General features: G+C 48.2%; 1 protein-coding gene and 1 long non-coding RNA gene across 2 annotated transcripts in view; one reads left to right on the forward strand and one right to left on the reverse strand.

The window, feature by feature from the left end:
- Nucleotides 1-383: 383 nt before the first annotated feature.
- CDHR3 (cadherin related family member 3) overlaps nucleotides 384-17,781 on the reverse strand; it is a 64,855-nt gene continuing 47,457 nt past the window's right edge. The window contains exons 11-19 of the mRNA XM_047850314.1: nucleotides 17,665-17,763; nucleotides 15,564-15,790; nucleotides 13,467-13,638; nucleotides 11,681-11,931; nucleotides 9,383-9,564; nucleotides 6,626-6,639; nucleotides 4,488-4,519; nucleotides 2,135-2,183; nucleotides 384-685 (exon numbers count right to left, since the gene is read on the reverse strand). Coding sequence (XP_047706270.1) covers nucleotides 384-685; nucleotides 2,135-2,183; nucleotides 4,488-4,519; nucleotides 6,626-6,639; nucleotides 9,383-9,564; nucleotides 11,681-11,931; nucleotides 13,467-13,638; nucleotides 15,564-15,790; nucleotides 17,665-17,763 — 1,328 coding nt within the window. The remainder of the gene's footprint in view (nucleotides 686-2,134; nucleotides 2,184-4,487; nucleotides 4,520-6,625; nucleotides 6,640-9,382; nucleotides 9,565-11,680; nucleotides 11,932-13,466; nucleotides 13,639-15,563; nucleotides 15,791-17,664; nucleotides 17,764-17,781) is intronic.
- Nucleotides 6,508-13,544, forward strand: LOC125160873 (uncharacterized). Its single transcript, XR_007150392.1, has 5 exons — nucleotides 6,508-6,537; nucleotides 8,625-8,729; nucleotides 9,043-9,155; nucleotides 9,405-9,587; nucleotides 13,425-13,544. It is a non-coding gene; the product is annotated as an uncharacterized LOC125160873 (long non-coding RNA).

The following is a 17,781-nucleotide window of genomic DNA, read 5'->3' on the forward strand; positions in this document are numbered from 1 at the left end:
TTTAACGTTTATTTATTTTTGAGACAGAGAGACGGAGTGTGACTGGGGGTGGGCAGAGAGAGAAGGAGACACAGAATCAGAAGCAGGCTCCAGGCTCTGAGCTGTCAGCACAGAGCTCGACGTGGGGCTCAAACCCATGAACTGTGAGATCGTGACCTGAGCCAAAGTCGGGTGCTTAACTGACTGAGCCACCCGGGCGCCCCGCCCCTGTCTGTTTTAAACATTCCATTTGGGACCCTGGATCTCCCAGTCCCTTCAGACCATGTTTTCACCCCTAAAGCACTCCCACACCTGCCCTCATGGAATTTAGGGAGAAGCAGCATCCCAGGGCCATCAAAGTCCCTTCGCTGCGCTGCACTGTGGGCCCCACAACCAGGTACCCATTACTTTCCTGGGTGCAGTTTGGGAGAAGCCCTGCTCATGAGGGCTGTGTTTCTGCTCTTGGGGGTGCCGAGCTTGCCATCCTGGTTTCTGGAACTGGGGCTTGCATCCTCAACCTGTGCTTTGCCGCTCAGCCCATCTTGCTCGCCGGTGCTCCTGGGTGGCCCGGCCCCTTCCCCTGCGACAGGTCTACTTGGAGCAGCTCCGTGGGGGCTGGGCTCTTGCCATCTTGGCATTTGGATTGAGGGATCTTTCCACTTTCTGGTTCCAGTTTTTGAGTTGAATTCATATACTGCCCCAGTAACTAGAGGGGAAAAAATACGCAACCACCATATAAACGAGGGAATTCAGGATGCTCTCTTCCTCCATCTCCAGCCCGCTCAGTTCGTACCCCGAGGGAAAGCTGAAAGGCACTAGGAGGTGTGAATCAGGGCACAAACTTTGCCAGCCCACCCTTTCCACGAGCTACAGGGCTCCAGCCCCACAGGTAGCAAATATCATGCCTCCCTGGGTGAGGAGGCTCAGGACAGGCTCTCGGTTGTGAGATTAGAAAGCCACATAAATCTTGAATTCCGTGTCAGTTCTGGATAAATTCAGTTCTGTTTTTAATGGGGTTACCCGTCATGTTCTGAAGGGTTTGCTTTGAGAGCCCCCGGAATCCCAGATAGAGAAAGGAAGTCACCACATAAGGAGGAAAGGGCTTTTTTATCTATGTTAGGTTAGCAGAGATTGGTAGATGCGGACACTGAGTCTGGCCTCTGTTGAGATGGTGCAAGGGAGCCATTTTTATTGTGTCAGCGTGGCAGACACTAATTGGTGTGTTTATTCACATTAGTTCAATTTGCTCATCCCCCCCCCCCGCCCCCGCCTTTTTTTTTTTTTTTCCTGTCAACCCACAAATGTAGGTAACAGCCTTGGTCCTCCCTGGCTTTTGCCCCAGAAGCTGGAGTTTCAGGCGATCCCCGGCTCTTGCCATTTCCCTGCGGCAAGAGTGGCCTCTCGGCAGGGGATCCCACCAGCACTTATGCTAATGTGGGCACATTATGGTAACAAGTACCTAATAATAGAGGGAAATTTAATTCCAGCAGCAGCAGCAGCCTCTCCTGGAGAGGAGCCATCCTTCCGAGAAGGACCGAGCCATTCGCATGTGAGGGTGGCAGGGAGCCAGCACGCTTGCCTCCCGAGTTTGGTTTCCTTCCCTTTATTCACATCTATAATTGAGCCTTTGTAAGTGGAGGGATGTGTGTAAAGGAGCTAAATTTGGAGCTGATTTCATGGGGGTGACGGGAGCTCTGGAGGCCAGCTTTACCTTATGTTCATCTTGCCGACCAAGAAGAAATTCTTGGCCCTGATCTAGGGGGAAAAGGAGCCAAGCCTGCCATTTCTCCCTATCTCTCACTACCAATAGGATGGTGTGAGGAGCATTCAGAAAGGACCGGGGAGGTGGTTGAGCTCCAAAGAGCAGGCAGAATTCAGTCCACTGAATTGGTTTGTGATTTGGGAAGGGAGGCGAGAGAGGGCAGGAGGCGTCAGGTGGAAATCCTCTGAGGCCTCACACATGGTCATGTGCTCGAGCGTGTGCCAGCCAGCTCTGCTCAGAGGTGATCTCACGCTGTGTTGCAGCGGGAAAGGTCAGGCGACATAACTGAATGATGGACCAAATGAGTTGAGGGCAGGAGATTGGATGGGGTCCTCCATGACTCCACCAACCTGGAATGTGAAAAACACCTTTTGTATGGCATCAGTTAATTACCTGGGTCGATGGCTTCTCCATCAAAGACAGAGTTCATCTGGATCGTTTCCTATGGAGAAGAAAGAGACAGCTTCAAGCACAACCCTACACTCCTCCCCCCGGGGCCAGGCCACTCATCTTCACAACCCGCGTACCTTACCCAGGGCCTTCTTGACACTAGTCTATTTGATAGGTGCTGTGCTAAAGGCCAAGGACGCAGCAGTGAACACGACGGGTGTGGTTACTGCCTGCACAACGCTTGCAATCAGTGGGTGCCATTGACAACAGGTGGACGATATAGAGTGATAAGGTCATGAGCGGGAATATGGCACACCCTGGGGGCCCGGGAGGGCGGGAGGACATTCATCCTGCCCTGAGTGAATGATAGGCTACAGCTTCACGGAAAGTGGAGCAGAGATGCCATACAACCCTGGCTGAGATCTACTTTGCCTGAGCGGGATCTGTCAGGCAGATGGGCAAGGTGGGCACAGGAGAGCACTCACATGCTCCCAGAGTTGGGCTATGACTGTGACCCCTTTCCTCGGCTGATACAATGTTGCCGCTGGGCGTGCCCCCCTTACCGAGGCCTTGTGCTCCTTATCTCTTTCTTCCCCTGTTCTCTGTGCCTCCCTCCAGGACCTGACCTCTGTCGGCACGGAAACACCCCCTTCCCTCCCAAGGTGCCCTCCAGTGATGCCCTTCTTTAGCACGCTGATGAGGACTGTGTTCAGAGTCTCGTGGCCTTTCTAGCACCAGTTTGCATCACACAGGCCATCATCTGCACACTAGCCCATGGCTACTCCACTCCAAAAACAGAGGAAGTGGAGACCATCTGGGTTTTATCCATTCAAACAATTCAGCAGCTGCACTTCTATGGTCATGGGGACTACTTATTTAATTGATTGATTTAATGTTACATATTTCTAAGGTGCTCTCTGAGTGGCATCACCAGGGGTATTGCCTTAGACAATGAGGCTAAGGAGATAAGAGATCAGCTCTTTCTCACGCTCGTAGACAGGCCCGTACATGTAAACACTTAGGTGATGGACCTGAGGCAAAGATTCTGGTGCCCTGGACTGTCTTCTTCGTTGTGCATGTCATTCCCCAAATGTATGGGTCCGGGATCACAACAAAATCTTATTATCAGGGGCTGAGGGAGACTTGGGGAGTCACCTTCAAGTTCTGTCACTTCTCAGTGAGCAGATCAGGTTCAGTAAAGAAAAACAAGGAGGGGGGCACCTGGGTGGCTCAGTCGGTTAAGCATCCGACTCTCGATTTCAGCTCAGGTCATGATCTTGCAGTTTGTGGGCTGGAGCCCCACATCGGGTTCAGCACTGCTGGTGTGGAGCCTGCTTGGAATATTCTCTCTCTCTCTCTCTCTCAAAATAAATTAAAAATCTTAAAAAAAAAAAAAAAATAGGAGCGCCTGTGTGGCTCAGTCAGTTAAGCATCCAACTTCAGCTCAGGTTATGATCTCGCGGTTCATGGGTTCAAGCCCCGCATCGGGCTCTGTGCTGACACCTCAGCACAGATTCCATGTCTCCCTCTTCGGATTCCAAGTCTCCCTCTCTCTCTGCCCTTCCCCTGTTCACGCTCTCTCTCTCTCTCAAAAATAAACAAACATTAAAAATCTTTTTAATTAAAAATAAATTTAAAAAATTTTAGTAAGAAAGAAAGAAAGAAAGAAAGAAAGAAAGAAAGAAAAAGAGAAGGAAAGAAAGAAAGAAAGAAAGAAAGAAAGAAAGAAAGAAAGAAAGAAAAACAAGGAGGTAAGGGTGGGGGGAGACTCTCCAACTATCTTGTATCACTTTGCATTTATGTGACTCTAACAACTTTCAAAATATTTCCCCACCTGCAAGCTCAGGGCAGGTGTTGCTCCCATTTTCCAGATGAGGAATTTAAAGCTTAAAGAGGCCAAGGGAGTCTGCAAGATCATACAGACAACTGTGCAGAGCCGACCCCTGACCCAAGCAATGTTCTGTCTCCATCACTTTTCCTCAAGGTTGTGGAACAGCAAGAAAAAAATAAATCCCACTGAAGGCTGAAGTTCCAGTTGTGGTCTTCAGCTCTTCTCCCCCAGCTCAGTCTCCCAGAGAGCTGGTGTAGATAATAAACACCACTATTCCATATTTATGAAATCCAGTTCTTCTGCAAATATATCAGCAGACATGTTCAGTGGAGGGAACAAATTCTATCAGGAGCTCGTCACACAGCAATCTGTTCCAGTGGCCAAATGCAAGCGTCTCCCTGAATGATAAATACCACCTCCCCCCACCCCACCCCCGTGGGGCTGTGGCAGGGTCTGCCTGAAAGGGGACGGGAGTGCCCCACCACACATCACCCAAGCCTGTTGCCCCATGGCCAGCACACTTACCACCAAAACCCCTCTCTTTGTATTCTTCATTTCTGCAGGGAATAGAACAGACAGAAGTGAAGCTTCTTGGACACTAAATTGACCTTAAAATTCTACCTCCACAATGGGATTTCTCTTAAACAGGCTTTGAACTTAGTATTGCAGACATGACAAGGAGCTAGTTCTCTGTAGACATGTTTATTGACAGCTTTCTACCTTCTCAGAAAAATACACTCACACACACACACAACAATAATAATACACAGAATTTTAAAAACGATTTTACTCTTTTCCTACTTATTGCTATTCCTGGACCTGGGAAATTAGCCTTTTAATGAAAGATCAGAAAGATCTGGTTGATACATTTGTTCATAATGTGGGGATTCTTTGCATCCATTCTCTATGCCCTTTAAAAAAAAAAAGTAGCTAGGGTGGTGGGTGACAGTTTGTGAAGCTCTCATTAAAATCATTTCATTTGATATGATCAATAACCATTATAATCAGATTTCTTTTTTTTTTTTAATTTTTTTTCAACGTTTATTTATTTTGGGGACAGAGAGAGACAGAGCATGAACGGGGGAGGGGCAGAGAGAGAGGGAGACACAGAATCGGAAACAGGCTCCAGGCTCTGAGCCATCAGCCCAGAGCCTGACGCGGGGCTCGAACTCACGGACCGCAAGATCGTGACCTGGCTGAAGTCGGACGGTTAACCGACTGCGCCACCCAGGCGCCCCTATAATCAGATTTCTAACCCTGCTTAGACGTGCCTTGTGCTTGTCAGAGGCGCCTGCCTATGGGGTGAGTGATTAAAGCAATCTTTTTTTAAAAATCCACTTTCCTGGGGTGCCTGGGTGGCTCAGTTGGTTAAGCATCTGACTCTTTTTTAAAAAAAAAATTTTTTTTTTCAACGTTTATTTATTTTTGGTACAGAGAGAGACAGAGCATGAACGGGGGAGGGGCAGAGAGAGAGGGAGACACAGAATCGGAAACGGGCTCCAGGCTCTGAGCCATCAGCCCAGAGCCTGACGCAGGGCTCGAACTCACGGACCGCGAGATCGTGACCTGGCTGAAGTCAGATGCTTAAACGACTGCGCCACCCAGGCGCCCCAGGCATCTGACTCTTGATTTCAGCTCAGGTCAGATCTCAGGGTTCTGGGATCGAGCCCTGCGTTGAGCCTGCTTCAGAGTCTTTCTCTCTCCCCCTTTCCCTCTTTCTCTAAAACAACAACAACATACACACTTTCCAGTTCTCTGTCCTGTCTCTTCCCATAGCCTGGATTCCCCTTGAGGCAGCAACTTTTGGGGCTGGGTGCGGACATCCCCTCAGGCTTGGAGTTATCCAGATGGACCTCGCTCAACTCATCCAAAGTCCCAGCTCTCCCTGCCCATCCGACTGCACCCAGCCCCCCTTTCTGACAAGCCTGATCCAAATAACTTGTGGAAATGACCAAATCCATTACAGTCTGAGCATAAAGTGCCATTTGTTCTTGAAAAAGAGGCATCTGTCCAATACAGAGCATCGGCTGTCCTCAAGAGGAGCCACACGCATCCACGTGCAGCAGCACAGTAGACGCTGTGTTTAACTCACAGACAATTCACTCCTGTCCCGCTGGAGGGGAACAGACCTTTAGGTGCTGAAGTTCAGCTGAGTGGAGGCAACTCTGGGTAGGGAACAGGCAGGACTAACATGAGAGATCCGAGGGATGCTTGGGTGTCTTGGTCGGTTAAGCATCTGACTCTTAGTCTCGGCTCAGGTCATGATCTTACAGTTCACAAGATGGAGCCCTGTGTTAGAGTCTGAGCTGACAGCACAGAACCTGCTTCAGATTCTGTCTCTCCCTCTCTCTCTCTCTGCCCCTCCCCTGCTTGCGTGCTCTCTCTCTCTCTCTCTCAAAATACATAAAAATTTAAAAAATAAAAAATAAAATGACAAGAGAGATCTGACACACTGATGGCACCATGCACCCCGCCCTTCCCTTTCTGCAGCTACTTCTGACCTCTGTTTCTTTCACCCACAGATGATGTGGCTGAAAACTCACCAAGACAGAACTGCACCCTGATTCTCTGCCAGGTTGGAACCCTTTTATTTAGTACAACAGAGCAAGCAAAAATCAACAATAGCGAGAGCCACAAACAAAGAGAATAGGCCTGGTACATACCTCCTTTCTTCACCCTGCAGAGGGAAGAAGAGGGATGGACAAGAATTAACCTAAGAGTAACCTACACTGGCGCACATGTGATAACCTGGGGCCTCTGGGCAACTCTATTCCTTGGGATTCAGGGACTGATTAAAAGAGGGGCCAGCCATGGGCACTAAAATGAAGACCGGGTTCCCACCCCTGCTCCAAACACAGCAGTTCCGTCGCCGTTGGTTTGGTACTAAAGAGGTTCTGGGAGTTCGATCAAAGTTTGAAAACTATTGCTTTATAGAACATCAGGGGATACATTTTCTCTGACAGCACAGGTGAGGGCATGACCAGCCTGCCTGGCAATTCTCCTGCCTCCTGTCTCTCCCCAGCAGCCAGCTGGAGCAGAAGGCTTGGCTCACAGCAGGAAGCTTCAAGGGCTGGCAGTTAAACCCTGTTTTCCTATAACATGAAGACATGGGGGTGGATGCTGAGCCCCTTCCCATGATAACCTTGGGTTCCATGATTCTGTGACTCTTGGTTTTTTTTAATATAATTTATTGTCAAGTTGGCTAACATACGGTGTCTACAGTGTGCTCTCGGTTTTGGGGGGGGATTCCCACGATTCATCACTTACATACAACACCCAGTGCTCATCCCAACAAGTGCCCTCCTCAGTGCCCATCACCCATTTCCCCTCTCCCTGCACACCCGCCCCCCCCATCAACCCTCAGTTTGTTCTCTGTATTTAAGAGTCTCTTATGGTTTGCCTCCCTCCCTCTCTATTTGTAACTATTTTTCCCCTTCCCTCTCCCGTGGTCTTCTGTTAAGCTTCTCAAGTTCCACAGATGAGTGAAAACATATGATATCTGTCCTTCTCTGACTGACTTACTTCACTCAGCATAATACCCTCCAGTTCCATCCACGTTGCTGCAAATGGCAGGATTTCATTCTTTCTCATTGCCAAGTAGTATTCCATTGTATATATAAACCACATCTTCTTTATCCATTCATCAGTTGATGGACATTTGGGCTCTTTCCATGATTTGGCTATTGTTGAAAGCGCTGCTATAAACAGTGGGGTGCATGTGCCCCAATGCATCAGCACTCCTGTATCCCTTGGATAAATTCCTAGTAGTGCTATTGCTGGGTCTGTGACTCTAATTTTGTTCTTTGCTGTTGGATAAACGTTGGCAGCCACAGGGTGCAACGAATTTCCAGAGAGGCCAGGCCTGGGTCTGTGTTACGAGCTAGTTTTTCTTTTTTGAGTCAACCATGTTGAAAACAATTCCCATTTAGAATGTAAGTGAGGGCAACCAGGTTCCAGGTACACTTAACCATAAATTGCTTGAGAGTTGCAGTGTCTACTGGATGACTCCCTTTAAGAACTTCTGCCCAAATCCCATTACGGAACACCACCATCCTCACAAGCTTAAGTGTCACTCTTTTGGAATTATTTTCTTCTTCCAAATCAATTTGCGAGTACAGCCCAAACAAAAATGCCTCTTTTAATTTCAGCAGTTGCTCAAGGATTTCTTACCTTGAAGTCAAGGTTGCCAATAGCAACAAACTTCCCCGATAAATATGGCAAGATGCAGTGCACATCTTTATGCTAATGCCTTATACTTTGGTACAGTCTTTTCATCCGTAGGTTTTACACGATTTGACAGTACTAGTGAATCTTCAAAATACCTTTAAAAGGCATGTGACATCTTATCAGCCCCCCGTTTTGCCAAAACTCAGATTCCGACCCCCTGAGGTAGTTGAACGTGGAGCTGAACTTGGAATCTGGAATCCTGAGCTCACTGGGACTCAGCCACAAAAAAATGATGCAACAAGACTTTTTAAAAAATATTATATTAAGTATAGGAATGGTGCTAAGTGCTTTCTTTGATTTTGCTCATTTCATTGTTTAGTCCTCAAATAAGGAATTGAGATTCACAGAGGTTTTCACTTGTCTAAAGCCCAGATCCAAACCAGGCCATGTCTCTCTCCAAATCCCGGGCTCAGAACCATCATGCTGTCATTGCAGGAGCCTCTGAGACTCAAAAAACTGGGTCTGGAGAAGCGTGGGACAACTGAGTGCTCTCTCTGATGTCTCACTTCAGCCAGTAAGAGACACTCCACGGAGTACAGGGTAAGAGGCGGGTTAGTGAGCAGAAGGGAGCAGGAGGGAGCAGGAGGGAACAGGAGGGAACAGGAGGGAGGGGAAATAGGCCTCCACTGACAGCCCTTGAGAGTGAGAGATTGGGGTCACATGCAAAAGAACAATGATTATTTAGTCACACAAAAGCCCAGTGAGTCACTGGAGCCAAGAGCTTAATTCCCTTATCAGTTTTCTGCGCTTCCTCTAATTCCATCCCATCCTTTAAATATTCTACAAATAACAGCACAGCATATTCCTTCACTACTCACAACCAGGTTTTTGGTTTTTTTTTTTTTTCCTGAAGCTTTTATCCAGGGCAAGGTCACCAAGGGGTTGAAGCCGCAATTTCATTGAGAACGCATCAAGGACAGAGCAAGTGCCCAGGAAAACCAAAGCAGGCGTTTCCTGGCCCCACAGGTGATGAAGAGGGTACCAGGACTGAGGCGGGGGGGGGGGGGGGGGGGGGGTTGTGGCGCTGGGATCCCCTCCCCCCATCCACTTTTCCTTCCTTCATGCTAGCTGCCCTCTCTGCCCCTCTCTGTCCCGTGGAGAGAGCCTAATTCTCACCTTTCCCTCTCCCCACAGCCCCAGAAACAATGTCCTAAAGGAAGTGGTGGAAAGGGCCCAGCCCGCTGGCAACTTACAGAGTTTTCTGGTACTTCCCAGCCTTACAGGGACAGTGTCTGTGGATGGCTTTGACCAACTGGACGAACAGGAACACCAGGAGGCCCAGAAGCAACATGGAGCCCAAAGTGATGACGAAAGGCACATACCATGCTGATGAAGAATAAACGTTTTTTCTCAGGACCTGGCGGATGACCTGCGGCTTGAATGACAGAGTGGGGGACGGTGAGTGGAGGGTGGTTTCGGGTGACATATTTGACATCAGCACTGTCTCGTGCTGAGTGTTGATTCTGCTGTTTGTTCCTGCTGTCTACACCAGGCATCTGTGTGCTCAGACTTCTTGCTGCAACCAACCCATCACCTTATTTATAGTCTTTCCAAGCACCCATGAGATCAAAACCTAGAAAATTTAGGAAACTGAAAAGCAGCTCCAAGCCTATTTTTATTCTCTTTCCCCTCTTCCCAAACGCTAAAGATCCCATTGGCTTTTTTTCCTGCCAAATCATGGCCTCACCCCGGGACTGATACAGCCATTGTCTCTCACTGGGAAGGCATGTGCCACAAAAGCTGTTCTTTTTAACACTTTGTAGGCTTTTCAGTGCTCACTCACTACAAGCTACACTGCCAGATGAGGGGGCCGACATCACAGTGAAACCCCAAGTTTGGCATTGGCTTCCTAGAGAGGGAGATAGATAACAAATAAATTATGGAGATTTCGGGGCTGGAGATGTCACAGTTGGGTCAGGTTGTAAATCCCCAAAAGGTGGAAACTCCTTACTCAGGGGAGTCACTGGCTCGTACCACACCTGAAAGCCCTTAAGACTTTCTTATGCCTCCATCCGTTGGGGTAAGATTGACTCCGGCACATGGGAAATTGGCACTGACCAGCTCCTGGTGGGGCTCGGACAAGCAGAATTTGACCACCTGTCACAAGTAGCTGTCTAAGGTTCTGATTACTTGTCTTCTAGGATACTGCAAGTGTGGGACCGCTGACTAAGGGCACAACTTCACTAGGAGCAGGAGGAAAGGGGACAAGAGAGTCAGCATAAATATAAACCAGTCCCTCCCAGGAGCAGGGGGAGATAATCCTATTGTCAGATTCCAAGCCTCTCCTTTCCTTCACACCCTGGTCTGATTATGGTGCCTGCTTGTTTCTTGTTACCATCTACTGCAATCTGTACTTAATGTGCTCATTTCGATACCTGCTCGTAATCTGTCTCCCTCTCAAGATCGGTGGCTCTCAAACTTTAGTGCACATCGAATCCCCTTGGAGGCTTATTAAAAACACAGATCACTGGGCTCCACTCCCAGAGCTTCTGATCCAGTAGTTCTGGGGATGTGGTTGGGGACTCCAGGCCCAACATCTTTCCCTGGAGGTCATGGTGATGATCACATTGGGCGAGGTGTAACTCCTTTTCAATATTCTGGGCTAGGCCTAAGCATTAGCATTTCTAACAGGTTTCCAGGTGATGCTGTTGCTGATGGTCTGGGGACCACTGACCTATATTATAAGCTCCATGACAGCAGAGATCATTTTTGGCTTGTTCATCAAAGCGCTTGGCATATTATAAGTATTCAGTCAATATTTGTAGATCGAACCAATGACTTCTTTTAAAATAGAGGCGGGGAGTAGGTACAGATTGGCACACAGGGACTCTTCAAAATAAGTGGAGAAGAATATACCTGGCAGTTACCTGCCTTTATGGACACTGACTTGCAATGGCTCTTAAGAACAAGCACAGAAGGGGTTGTAAAGGGAGCTGCTGGCTGCAGGCCCATGAAAGTTGGCTCCTGTGCCACAAGCACCATAGGTGGTCAATACCTGACCTATCATAAATCGGTGCATAAATGCACATCCTTCTTTCCCAACATAGGTTCTACAAGTCCAAGGTCTCACTCAGATCTTAAATGTTTTATTTTTTATTTTTTTATTTTTGAAGGAGAGAGAGACAGCATGAGCGGGGGAGGAGCAGAGAGAGAGGGAGACACAGAATTTGAAGCGGGCTCCAGGCTCTAAGCTGTCAGCACAGAGCCCGATGCGGGGCTGGAACTCACGAACCGTGAGATCATGACCTGAGCCAAAGTCGGATGCTTAACGGACTGAGTCACCCAGGTGCCCCACTCAGATCTTTTGTTTACCACCCAGTGATGACTCCAATCCAGCCCCCCCCCCTCTCTCTTGCATTGTTGGCATTCCTGGCAACATCCTAACACCTCAACTCTTTTCGGCCCCTCCCATATTTCTTCTGGGTCCCGGGGCTCCATCTATGTAAATCACAAGGGATGTATGTGGGGAGTCCAGGTTCCAAAGCCCTTACCCTGGAGGTTGTGGTGGCAATTGTGGTTGGGTCAGGAATGACGCTAATACTCAGCATCACTGTCCCTGTTTCAACACGAGCCTTAGCTTTCCTCCTGCCAGACAGCAAGTTGCCATCAGTTATGAGGACGAGTAGTTTGTAGTCCCAGATTTTGTCAAGCCCACTGGCATAGTCAAAGCGTGTTGCAAGGAGCAGGCTTGTCACGTTGGACCCAGCGCTGGGAGAGAAGGTGAAGTGACTGTTGACATTGCCTAAATGAGATGTGAGACAAGGATTGGGGGGAAAGGAAGAAAAGGGAGAAAAACAAGGGCTTAGAAGAACACCGCATTCCATCGTTTCCTCAAACACGCACACCTCAAGTGTAGACTGGTGTTTCTGATGCACCAGAGTCAGGTCAGTGATAGGACATGGGCCTTAACCACACCAGAGACCTCACGGGTACAGGGAAACTCTTGCTCACAAAGAGTGTGGCTGTGACAGGAACAAAGCAGAAAAGAACAGCACCACACCTGTTCCAGGAGAATGGCTGCCATCTTCCTGCACACCAGGCGGAGATTTAATAATCCTGGGGCAGCCTCTCTAGCCAGTTCTTGCTGTCAGCCTTTATTTGGTAACGCTGTGTAACTCACACTCAAACCAATGGGTGGGAGGGAAGAGGCTAGAGGGGGCCACGTCTCCAGCCATGAGCCAAGTTCACTCCGTGGCCTTTCGTGGAACCTGGCTGGCCACACTGGTGGCAGATGTCCACGGATCCCCCAAAGGAAGGTACCTCCCAGCTTGGCAAGGGTTGCAGTCCCGGGTCCTCCTGAATCTACCCCACACCCGCCTCCCCCACAGCTCGGCTGGGGCTCAAGGCTCACAGCTTCGAGTGCCCAGGGCGGAAAGGCTGCCACCGAGCAGTCCTTGCTCATTCCTCTGGTGGCTCCAGACTTATTACCGACTGAAAACCAGTAAATGGAGCAGGAGATGATGCAATTTTTACTCCCTTAGCAGTGAAGAGCTCCATCAAGGCCTGAGGGTTCTCAGTATGGATTATTTTCATCTTCGGCAACGGCAGTCTCCAGGCAGTCTCTGCCCCTGGGTTTTGTGACACGGCCTGCTCGAGAGGCTTCTTGCTGTTGGAGTTTCTGCTCTGCCAGGGCTCAGCCAGCAGCCGAAATGGATTTTTACTCTCTCACCTGGAATTGCTCTGCCTGTTTGGGTTTAAGTCTCTGGCCCCAGCATTTCATTAGATGAGCTATTTTTGTCTAATTTCCATTGAGGGGTGCTCTTTTTTTTTCCCCCCACAGTGGTATATTTTTAAAGAGAGAAAATGAATGGAGTAGAAGAGAATTCCTGAGGACACGTTTCAAAATGCATTTAATCTATTTAATCTATTATTATCCAGAGAGAGGACTGGGATTCCCTGCCCCCACTACTAGCTTGCAGGAAAGAAGTGGTTGAGGAGATGGACCAAAAAAACAATTTTTTTAAAACTACATTAATATGAATCACGAATAATGATGGGCTGGGAATTGTAGAGGATGGGGGTGCCATCAATGGGGTTCACTCTTCCTTCAGCCTTTGGGCAACCACAGATGGGAGCCTGGGAAGAGGTAGGTGAGACAGGGAAGCCTGAGTGAGGAGTTATGAGGCACACGACCATGACGCTCCTCATCCCTGCTTCTCTCACTTAAAACACCCCCACCCACACACACTGTGCTCAAATCCGTGTGTGAGCACAGACCCCCTTCTCCCTCAACAGCTGCTGAGGCCTCCAACACCAGGACCCTTGGAAACAGCGTACCTGAGCCAATGGAGTAACGAAAAGACCTGGGACTGGAATCAAGGTCAGTACACGTCAGCTTGAAATTCTGAATGTTTGTGCCAACTCTCAAACCCACTGGGATGGCCAGGAAATAAGAGTTTGGGGTACAAATTGGCTTTTCATCATTTTCTTCAAGGACGTTCACAGTTACCTAGAGCAGCAAGAAGGTGGCCGTGGTTAACAGCTAAAATTCACTGAGAACTTTCTGTGTGCCAGGCACCAGGCTATGCGCTTTTGGTGAGCCAGCTCATTGAACCTCGCCTGAGATAGAAAATATGGTTATTCCCATTCTACAGATGAGGAAACTGAGGCTTAGAGAGATTAGGGAGGGGAACTTCAGGCCGTTCAGTTTGGTGAGTGTCGCAGTTCAGGCAATTTGAACTCAGGTCTGTCCCCCGCCCCCGACAAATGCATCCAGACTCATGGGCTCATCCCCAGATGATGCTGAGTGGTTTTCCCAGTAATGATTGTAAATTTACGGTGATGCTCTATACTTCCTTGCCCATCACCCTTGTGAATGGGAGGTTCTGTCTTTAACTTTGGATCATAGAGCAATGGTTCTCGGCCCTGGCTCCACTTTCATGGGACCTCTCCAGACCAAACGAACTGGACTCTCTGGAGGGTGGGGCCCAGGCACTTTTTTAAATGTTCTCCAGCTGATTCTAATATGCAGCCGGGATTGAGGACCACTGGGATAGAAGGAGTCAACCGGGCTAAGCCAGGATCTCATCTGTAACCTGGACTATTAGCACCGCTCGAAGCTGGTGGCCCTAACCTGTCACAAGCAGGAGCCAGCCTATTCTCCTTCATCGTCGCCTTTTATGCTTGGTGAATTGGAATACGGCCTGGGACGCCTGCCAGCACAGAATCACAGGACGTCAGCCCTGAAAGGGACGTATGTGATCATCACCCTTTTTAAAGGCTTATGAATTTTGAATCGTATTCATTCTACCTTTGAAATTTGGGGATTTCAGCTATTTCTGAGCCCGGGAATAAATTGAAATGTTCACTCTAGTTAGCTCCCAAAGTGGAGTCCATTCATTTTTTCTCAAAAACCCAGCCTAACAAACACTACAATTATCTTCAACTTGGCCCGTCTTTTGCTCAGCTAGCAATGCCGAGCCTCACACATCATTAAAAACGTGTCCCGTTAATTCAAAGCCACTCATCAGAGGGACTGGACTATTCAGGCGATGGGTTATCAGGTGGCTCTCCATTTAAGAGAGAGAGAAATTGGGACACAAAGATAAGCGTTGCTCAGACCCCCTTGGAAACTTGGGATCAAAGTTGAGAAATGAACTCCGTCTCCTGACTGAAGCAGTTGTTCCCTGTGTCACACGGGGCTGCCTGCCGCTAGCTATGAGTCTATGTTGCCTTATGCTTCCTCACTTTACTGATGGGAAAGACCAAGAAATAGTTGCGTCTTTGTGGCCATCATATTACCTTTGGATAATCTGAACCACAGACAGCACAGACCTCTTCAACCCTAGCTACTCAAAGGGCAGCCACGGACCAACTACATCAGCATCACGTGAAGCATGTTACAAATGCAAATTCTGAGGCCTACTCAGACCTGCGGACTCAGAATCTGCATTTAACCAGATGCTCAACACCAAAAGTTGAGAAGCAGCATGGCCCTGGGCAAGGTCTACCCTATCTGATGCAATGCAGGTGGGGTAGGAACATGACAAAACTACCGAGGAGGGGGGGAAACACAGGGCTACAGTACCACATCCCACTTCTGGATGTACGCATCCCACTGCTAGCCTATGCCCACTGCAAAAGCGAAGAGAGATCCGCAGACGGAAGCTTGCCCCACACAGCACTAATTAATCTTGGTGACCTCCCAAGAGGTCTACGGATGCCACAACCTTGGGTCTACGGATGCCAATCTTTATTTCCTGGGCTCTGCTAGGTGTGTCCGTGTGTGCCATCCTGGAAACCACCAGACATTTCCTGTTACACCTGCAGGATGGGCTCCATTAAGGTTCCTCATTGCTACAGCCATGGAAGGTGCCAGAGAGAGCCCACGTTAGCCAGTCGGGCTGCTATGAACACACCAACAGCTCCACTCACCGTGACTGAGCTTGTGTCCTCACTGCTGGTGGCCTGGATTCTGAGAATATAGACGGGGGTTGTTTCGTAGTCAGCTTTAGTCACCAGCTGGAGTTCTCCTGTCCGGGGATTGATCCAAAATATGTTTGGGGACTGGAAGCTGGCCCCTCCGGCGGAGATGGAGTACATGACGCGGCTGCGGGGGAGGTCTTTATCAGTGGCGTGCACTTGTCCCACCCGGGTTCGAGCTGGAAGAATAAAGCACCTGAGATTAGTACTGCTTTGGGGGGTGAGGGGAGGCTCCATGGGCACACATTCTCACTGCCATGGGCAGAAAGACTTTTGGAGGTCTCTTTGCTGTTCGAACTCTGTATGTTTTATGTCTTCTATTCTATTAAAATTAAATCACGCTAATGAACACCCACTGGGTAACTGGCCCTAAGATCCAAGCAGTAGAGTAAGGTGTAAAAGACAATCTATGCCTTTATATAGACTCCAAGCCTGCCAGTTATGATGTGATCATAAGCAACACAGCAAAGACCATTTTCATAGGTCCTCACTTTGCTGCCCTGTTGTCTAAATGTCTTCTGCAACTTTCAAATTTTCTGTGTTGAGCATGAATTGCTCTTATAATCAACAAGATAAAAAATAAACAATTTTTATTTTTTAATGTTTATTTATTTCTGAGAGAGAGAGACAGAGAGACAGAGTGTAAGCGGGGGAGGGGCAGAGAGCGAGGGAGACGCAGAATCCGAAGCAGGCTCCAGGCTCTGAGCCGTCAGCACAGAGCCCGATGTGGGGCTCGAACTCACAAACCACGAGATCATGACCTAAGCCGAAGTCTGATGCTCAACCAAGCCACCCAGGCACCCCGGAAAAGAAACAATTTTTAAAAGGGTTTAGCAATTGATGATGATTGGAGTAGAGAATTTTAAATACTGTTCCATATTGCTTATTTTACAAAGCTTGTTGGTGGGGCTGCTGGAGTTCTGGCTTGCTTGTTTTGTAGAAGATTTTTCTCATATATTGCACTCCTCAAGGGGTGACACCCCTTATTTAACTATATGGCCCCAGCACTAAGTGCTTGACCCAAAGGAAGTAATCCATAATTGTAATAAGATCTGTAAATTTATAAGAAGACTATTACCGCTGCATTTGTTGGTCACTGGGTAAGGTATAAGGAATTAAAAGGTTTTCTTCAGACCCTCTTTTTATGCTTTGTTTAAAACTTAATGTCAGGAGGGGCGTCCGGGTGGCTCAGTCGGTTGAGAGTCTGACTCTTGGTTTCACCTCAGGTCAGGATCTCACGGTTCATGAGTTCTAGCCTCAAGATGGGCTCCGCAGGGATTCGGGATTCTGTCTCTCAAAACACATAAATAAACTTTTAGGGGCTCCTAGGTGGCTCAGTCGGTTGAGCATCCGACTTCGGTGCAGGTCATGATCTCATGGTCCATGAGTTCGAGCCCCGCGTCGGGCTCTGTGCTGACGGCTTGGGGCCTGGAGCCTGTGTCTCCCTCTCTCTCTGCCCTTCCCCTGCTCATGTTCTGTCTCTCTCTGTCTCAAAAATAAATAAAAAAAAGAAACATTTAAAAAATTAAAAAAAAACAAACTTTTTAAAAAGTAAGTTTTCTTTAAAAAAAAGAGAGAAATCAAGGTGTCAACAAAGGGCAAAAACAGGGAATCCTATTATGGGAGATAAAATGTCTTTATTTTGTTTTTAAATGAAGGAAACCTACAAGTGGGAAATCTTTTCTCTATTTTTAAATTTCTATTCTCTGAGCGAGCTGGATAAAAATCACAGCGGAGACCAAGGGAAAACTTAGGCTACAAAAAAGGGAAGATTAGCAGAATCAGGCACGCAGACAAGGAAGCAATCAGGGGTTTGGAGAAATGCAGTTTAAACAATAGTTTTCAAAATCTAGGTTTCACCTGAAGGGCTCCTCAGCAGTAAGGACAATTTAAAAAGAAATAAGAGGTGCAATAAACACGGATGAGCTGTGAGTTGCTGTGCACAACACCACGCGGGGCCCTTGTGCTGGAGGGAACTTCCCCTCTGCTAAGGGCACGTCTGGATGGAGGAGTCTATCAAGAGCACTGGGGTCTGGTCTTGTCTGCTACTTACCTGGCCTTAATTCTGACACATCAAATACATAGGACGGGCTATCAAAGACAAGAGGAAACTCATTTTCTGGCTCCGTGAGGATGTAAATGTAGATGTTATCTAAAAGCAGAGATAGAA

This window comes from Prionailurus viverrinus, chromosome A2 (assembly GCF_022837055.1).
Source record: "Prionailurus viverrinus isolate Anna chromosome A2, UM_Priviv_1.0, whole genome shotgun sequence".
NCBI classification, from domain to species: domain Eukaryota; kingdom Metazoa; phylum Chordata; class Mammalia; order Carnivora; family Felidae; genus Prionailurus; species Prionailurus viverrinus.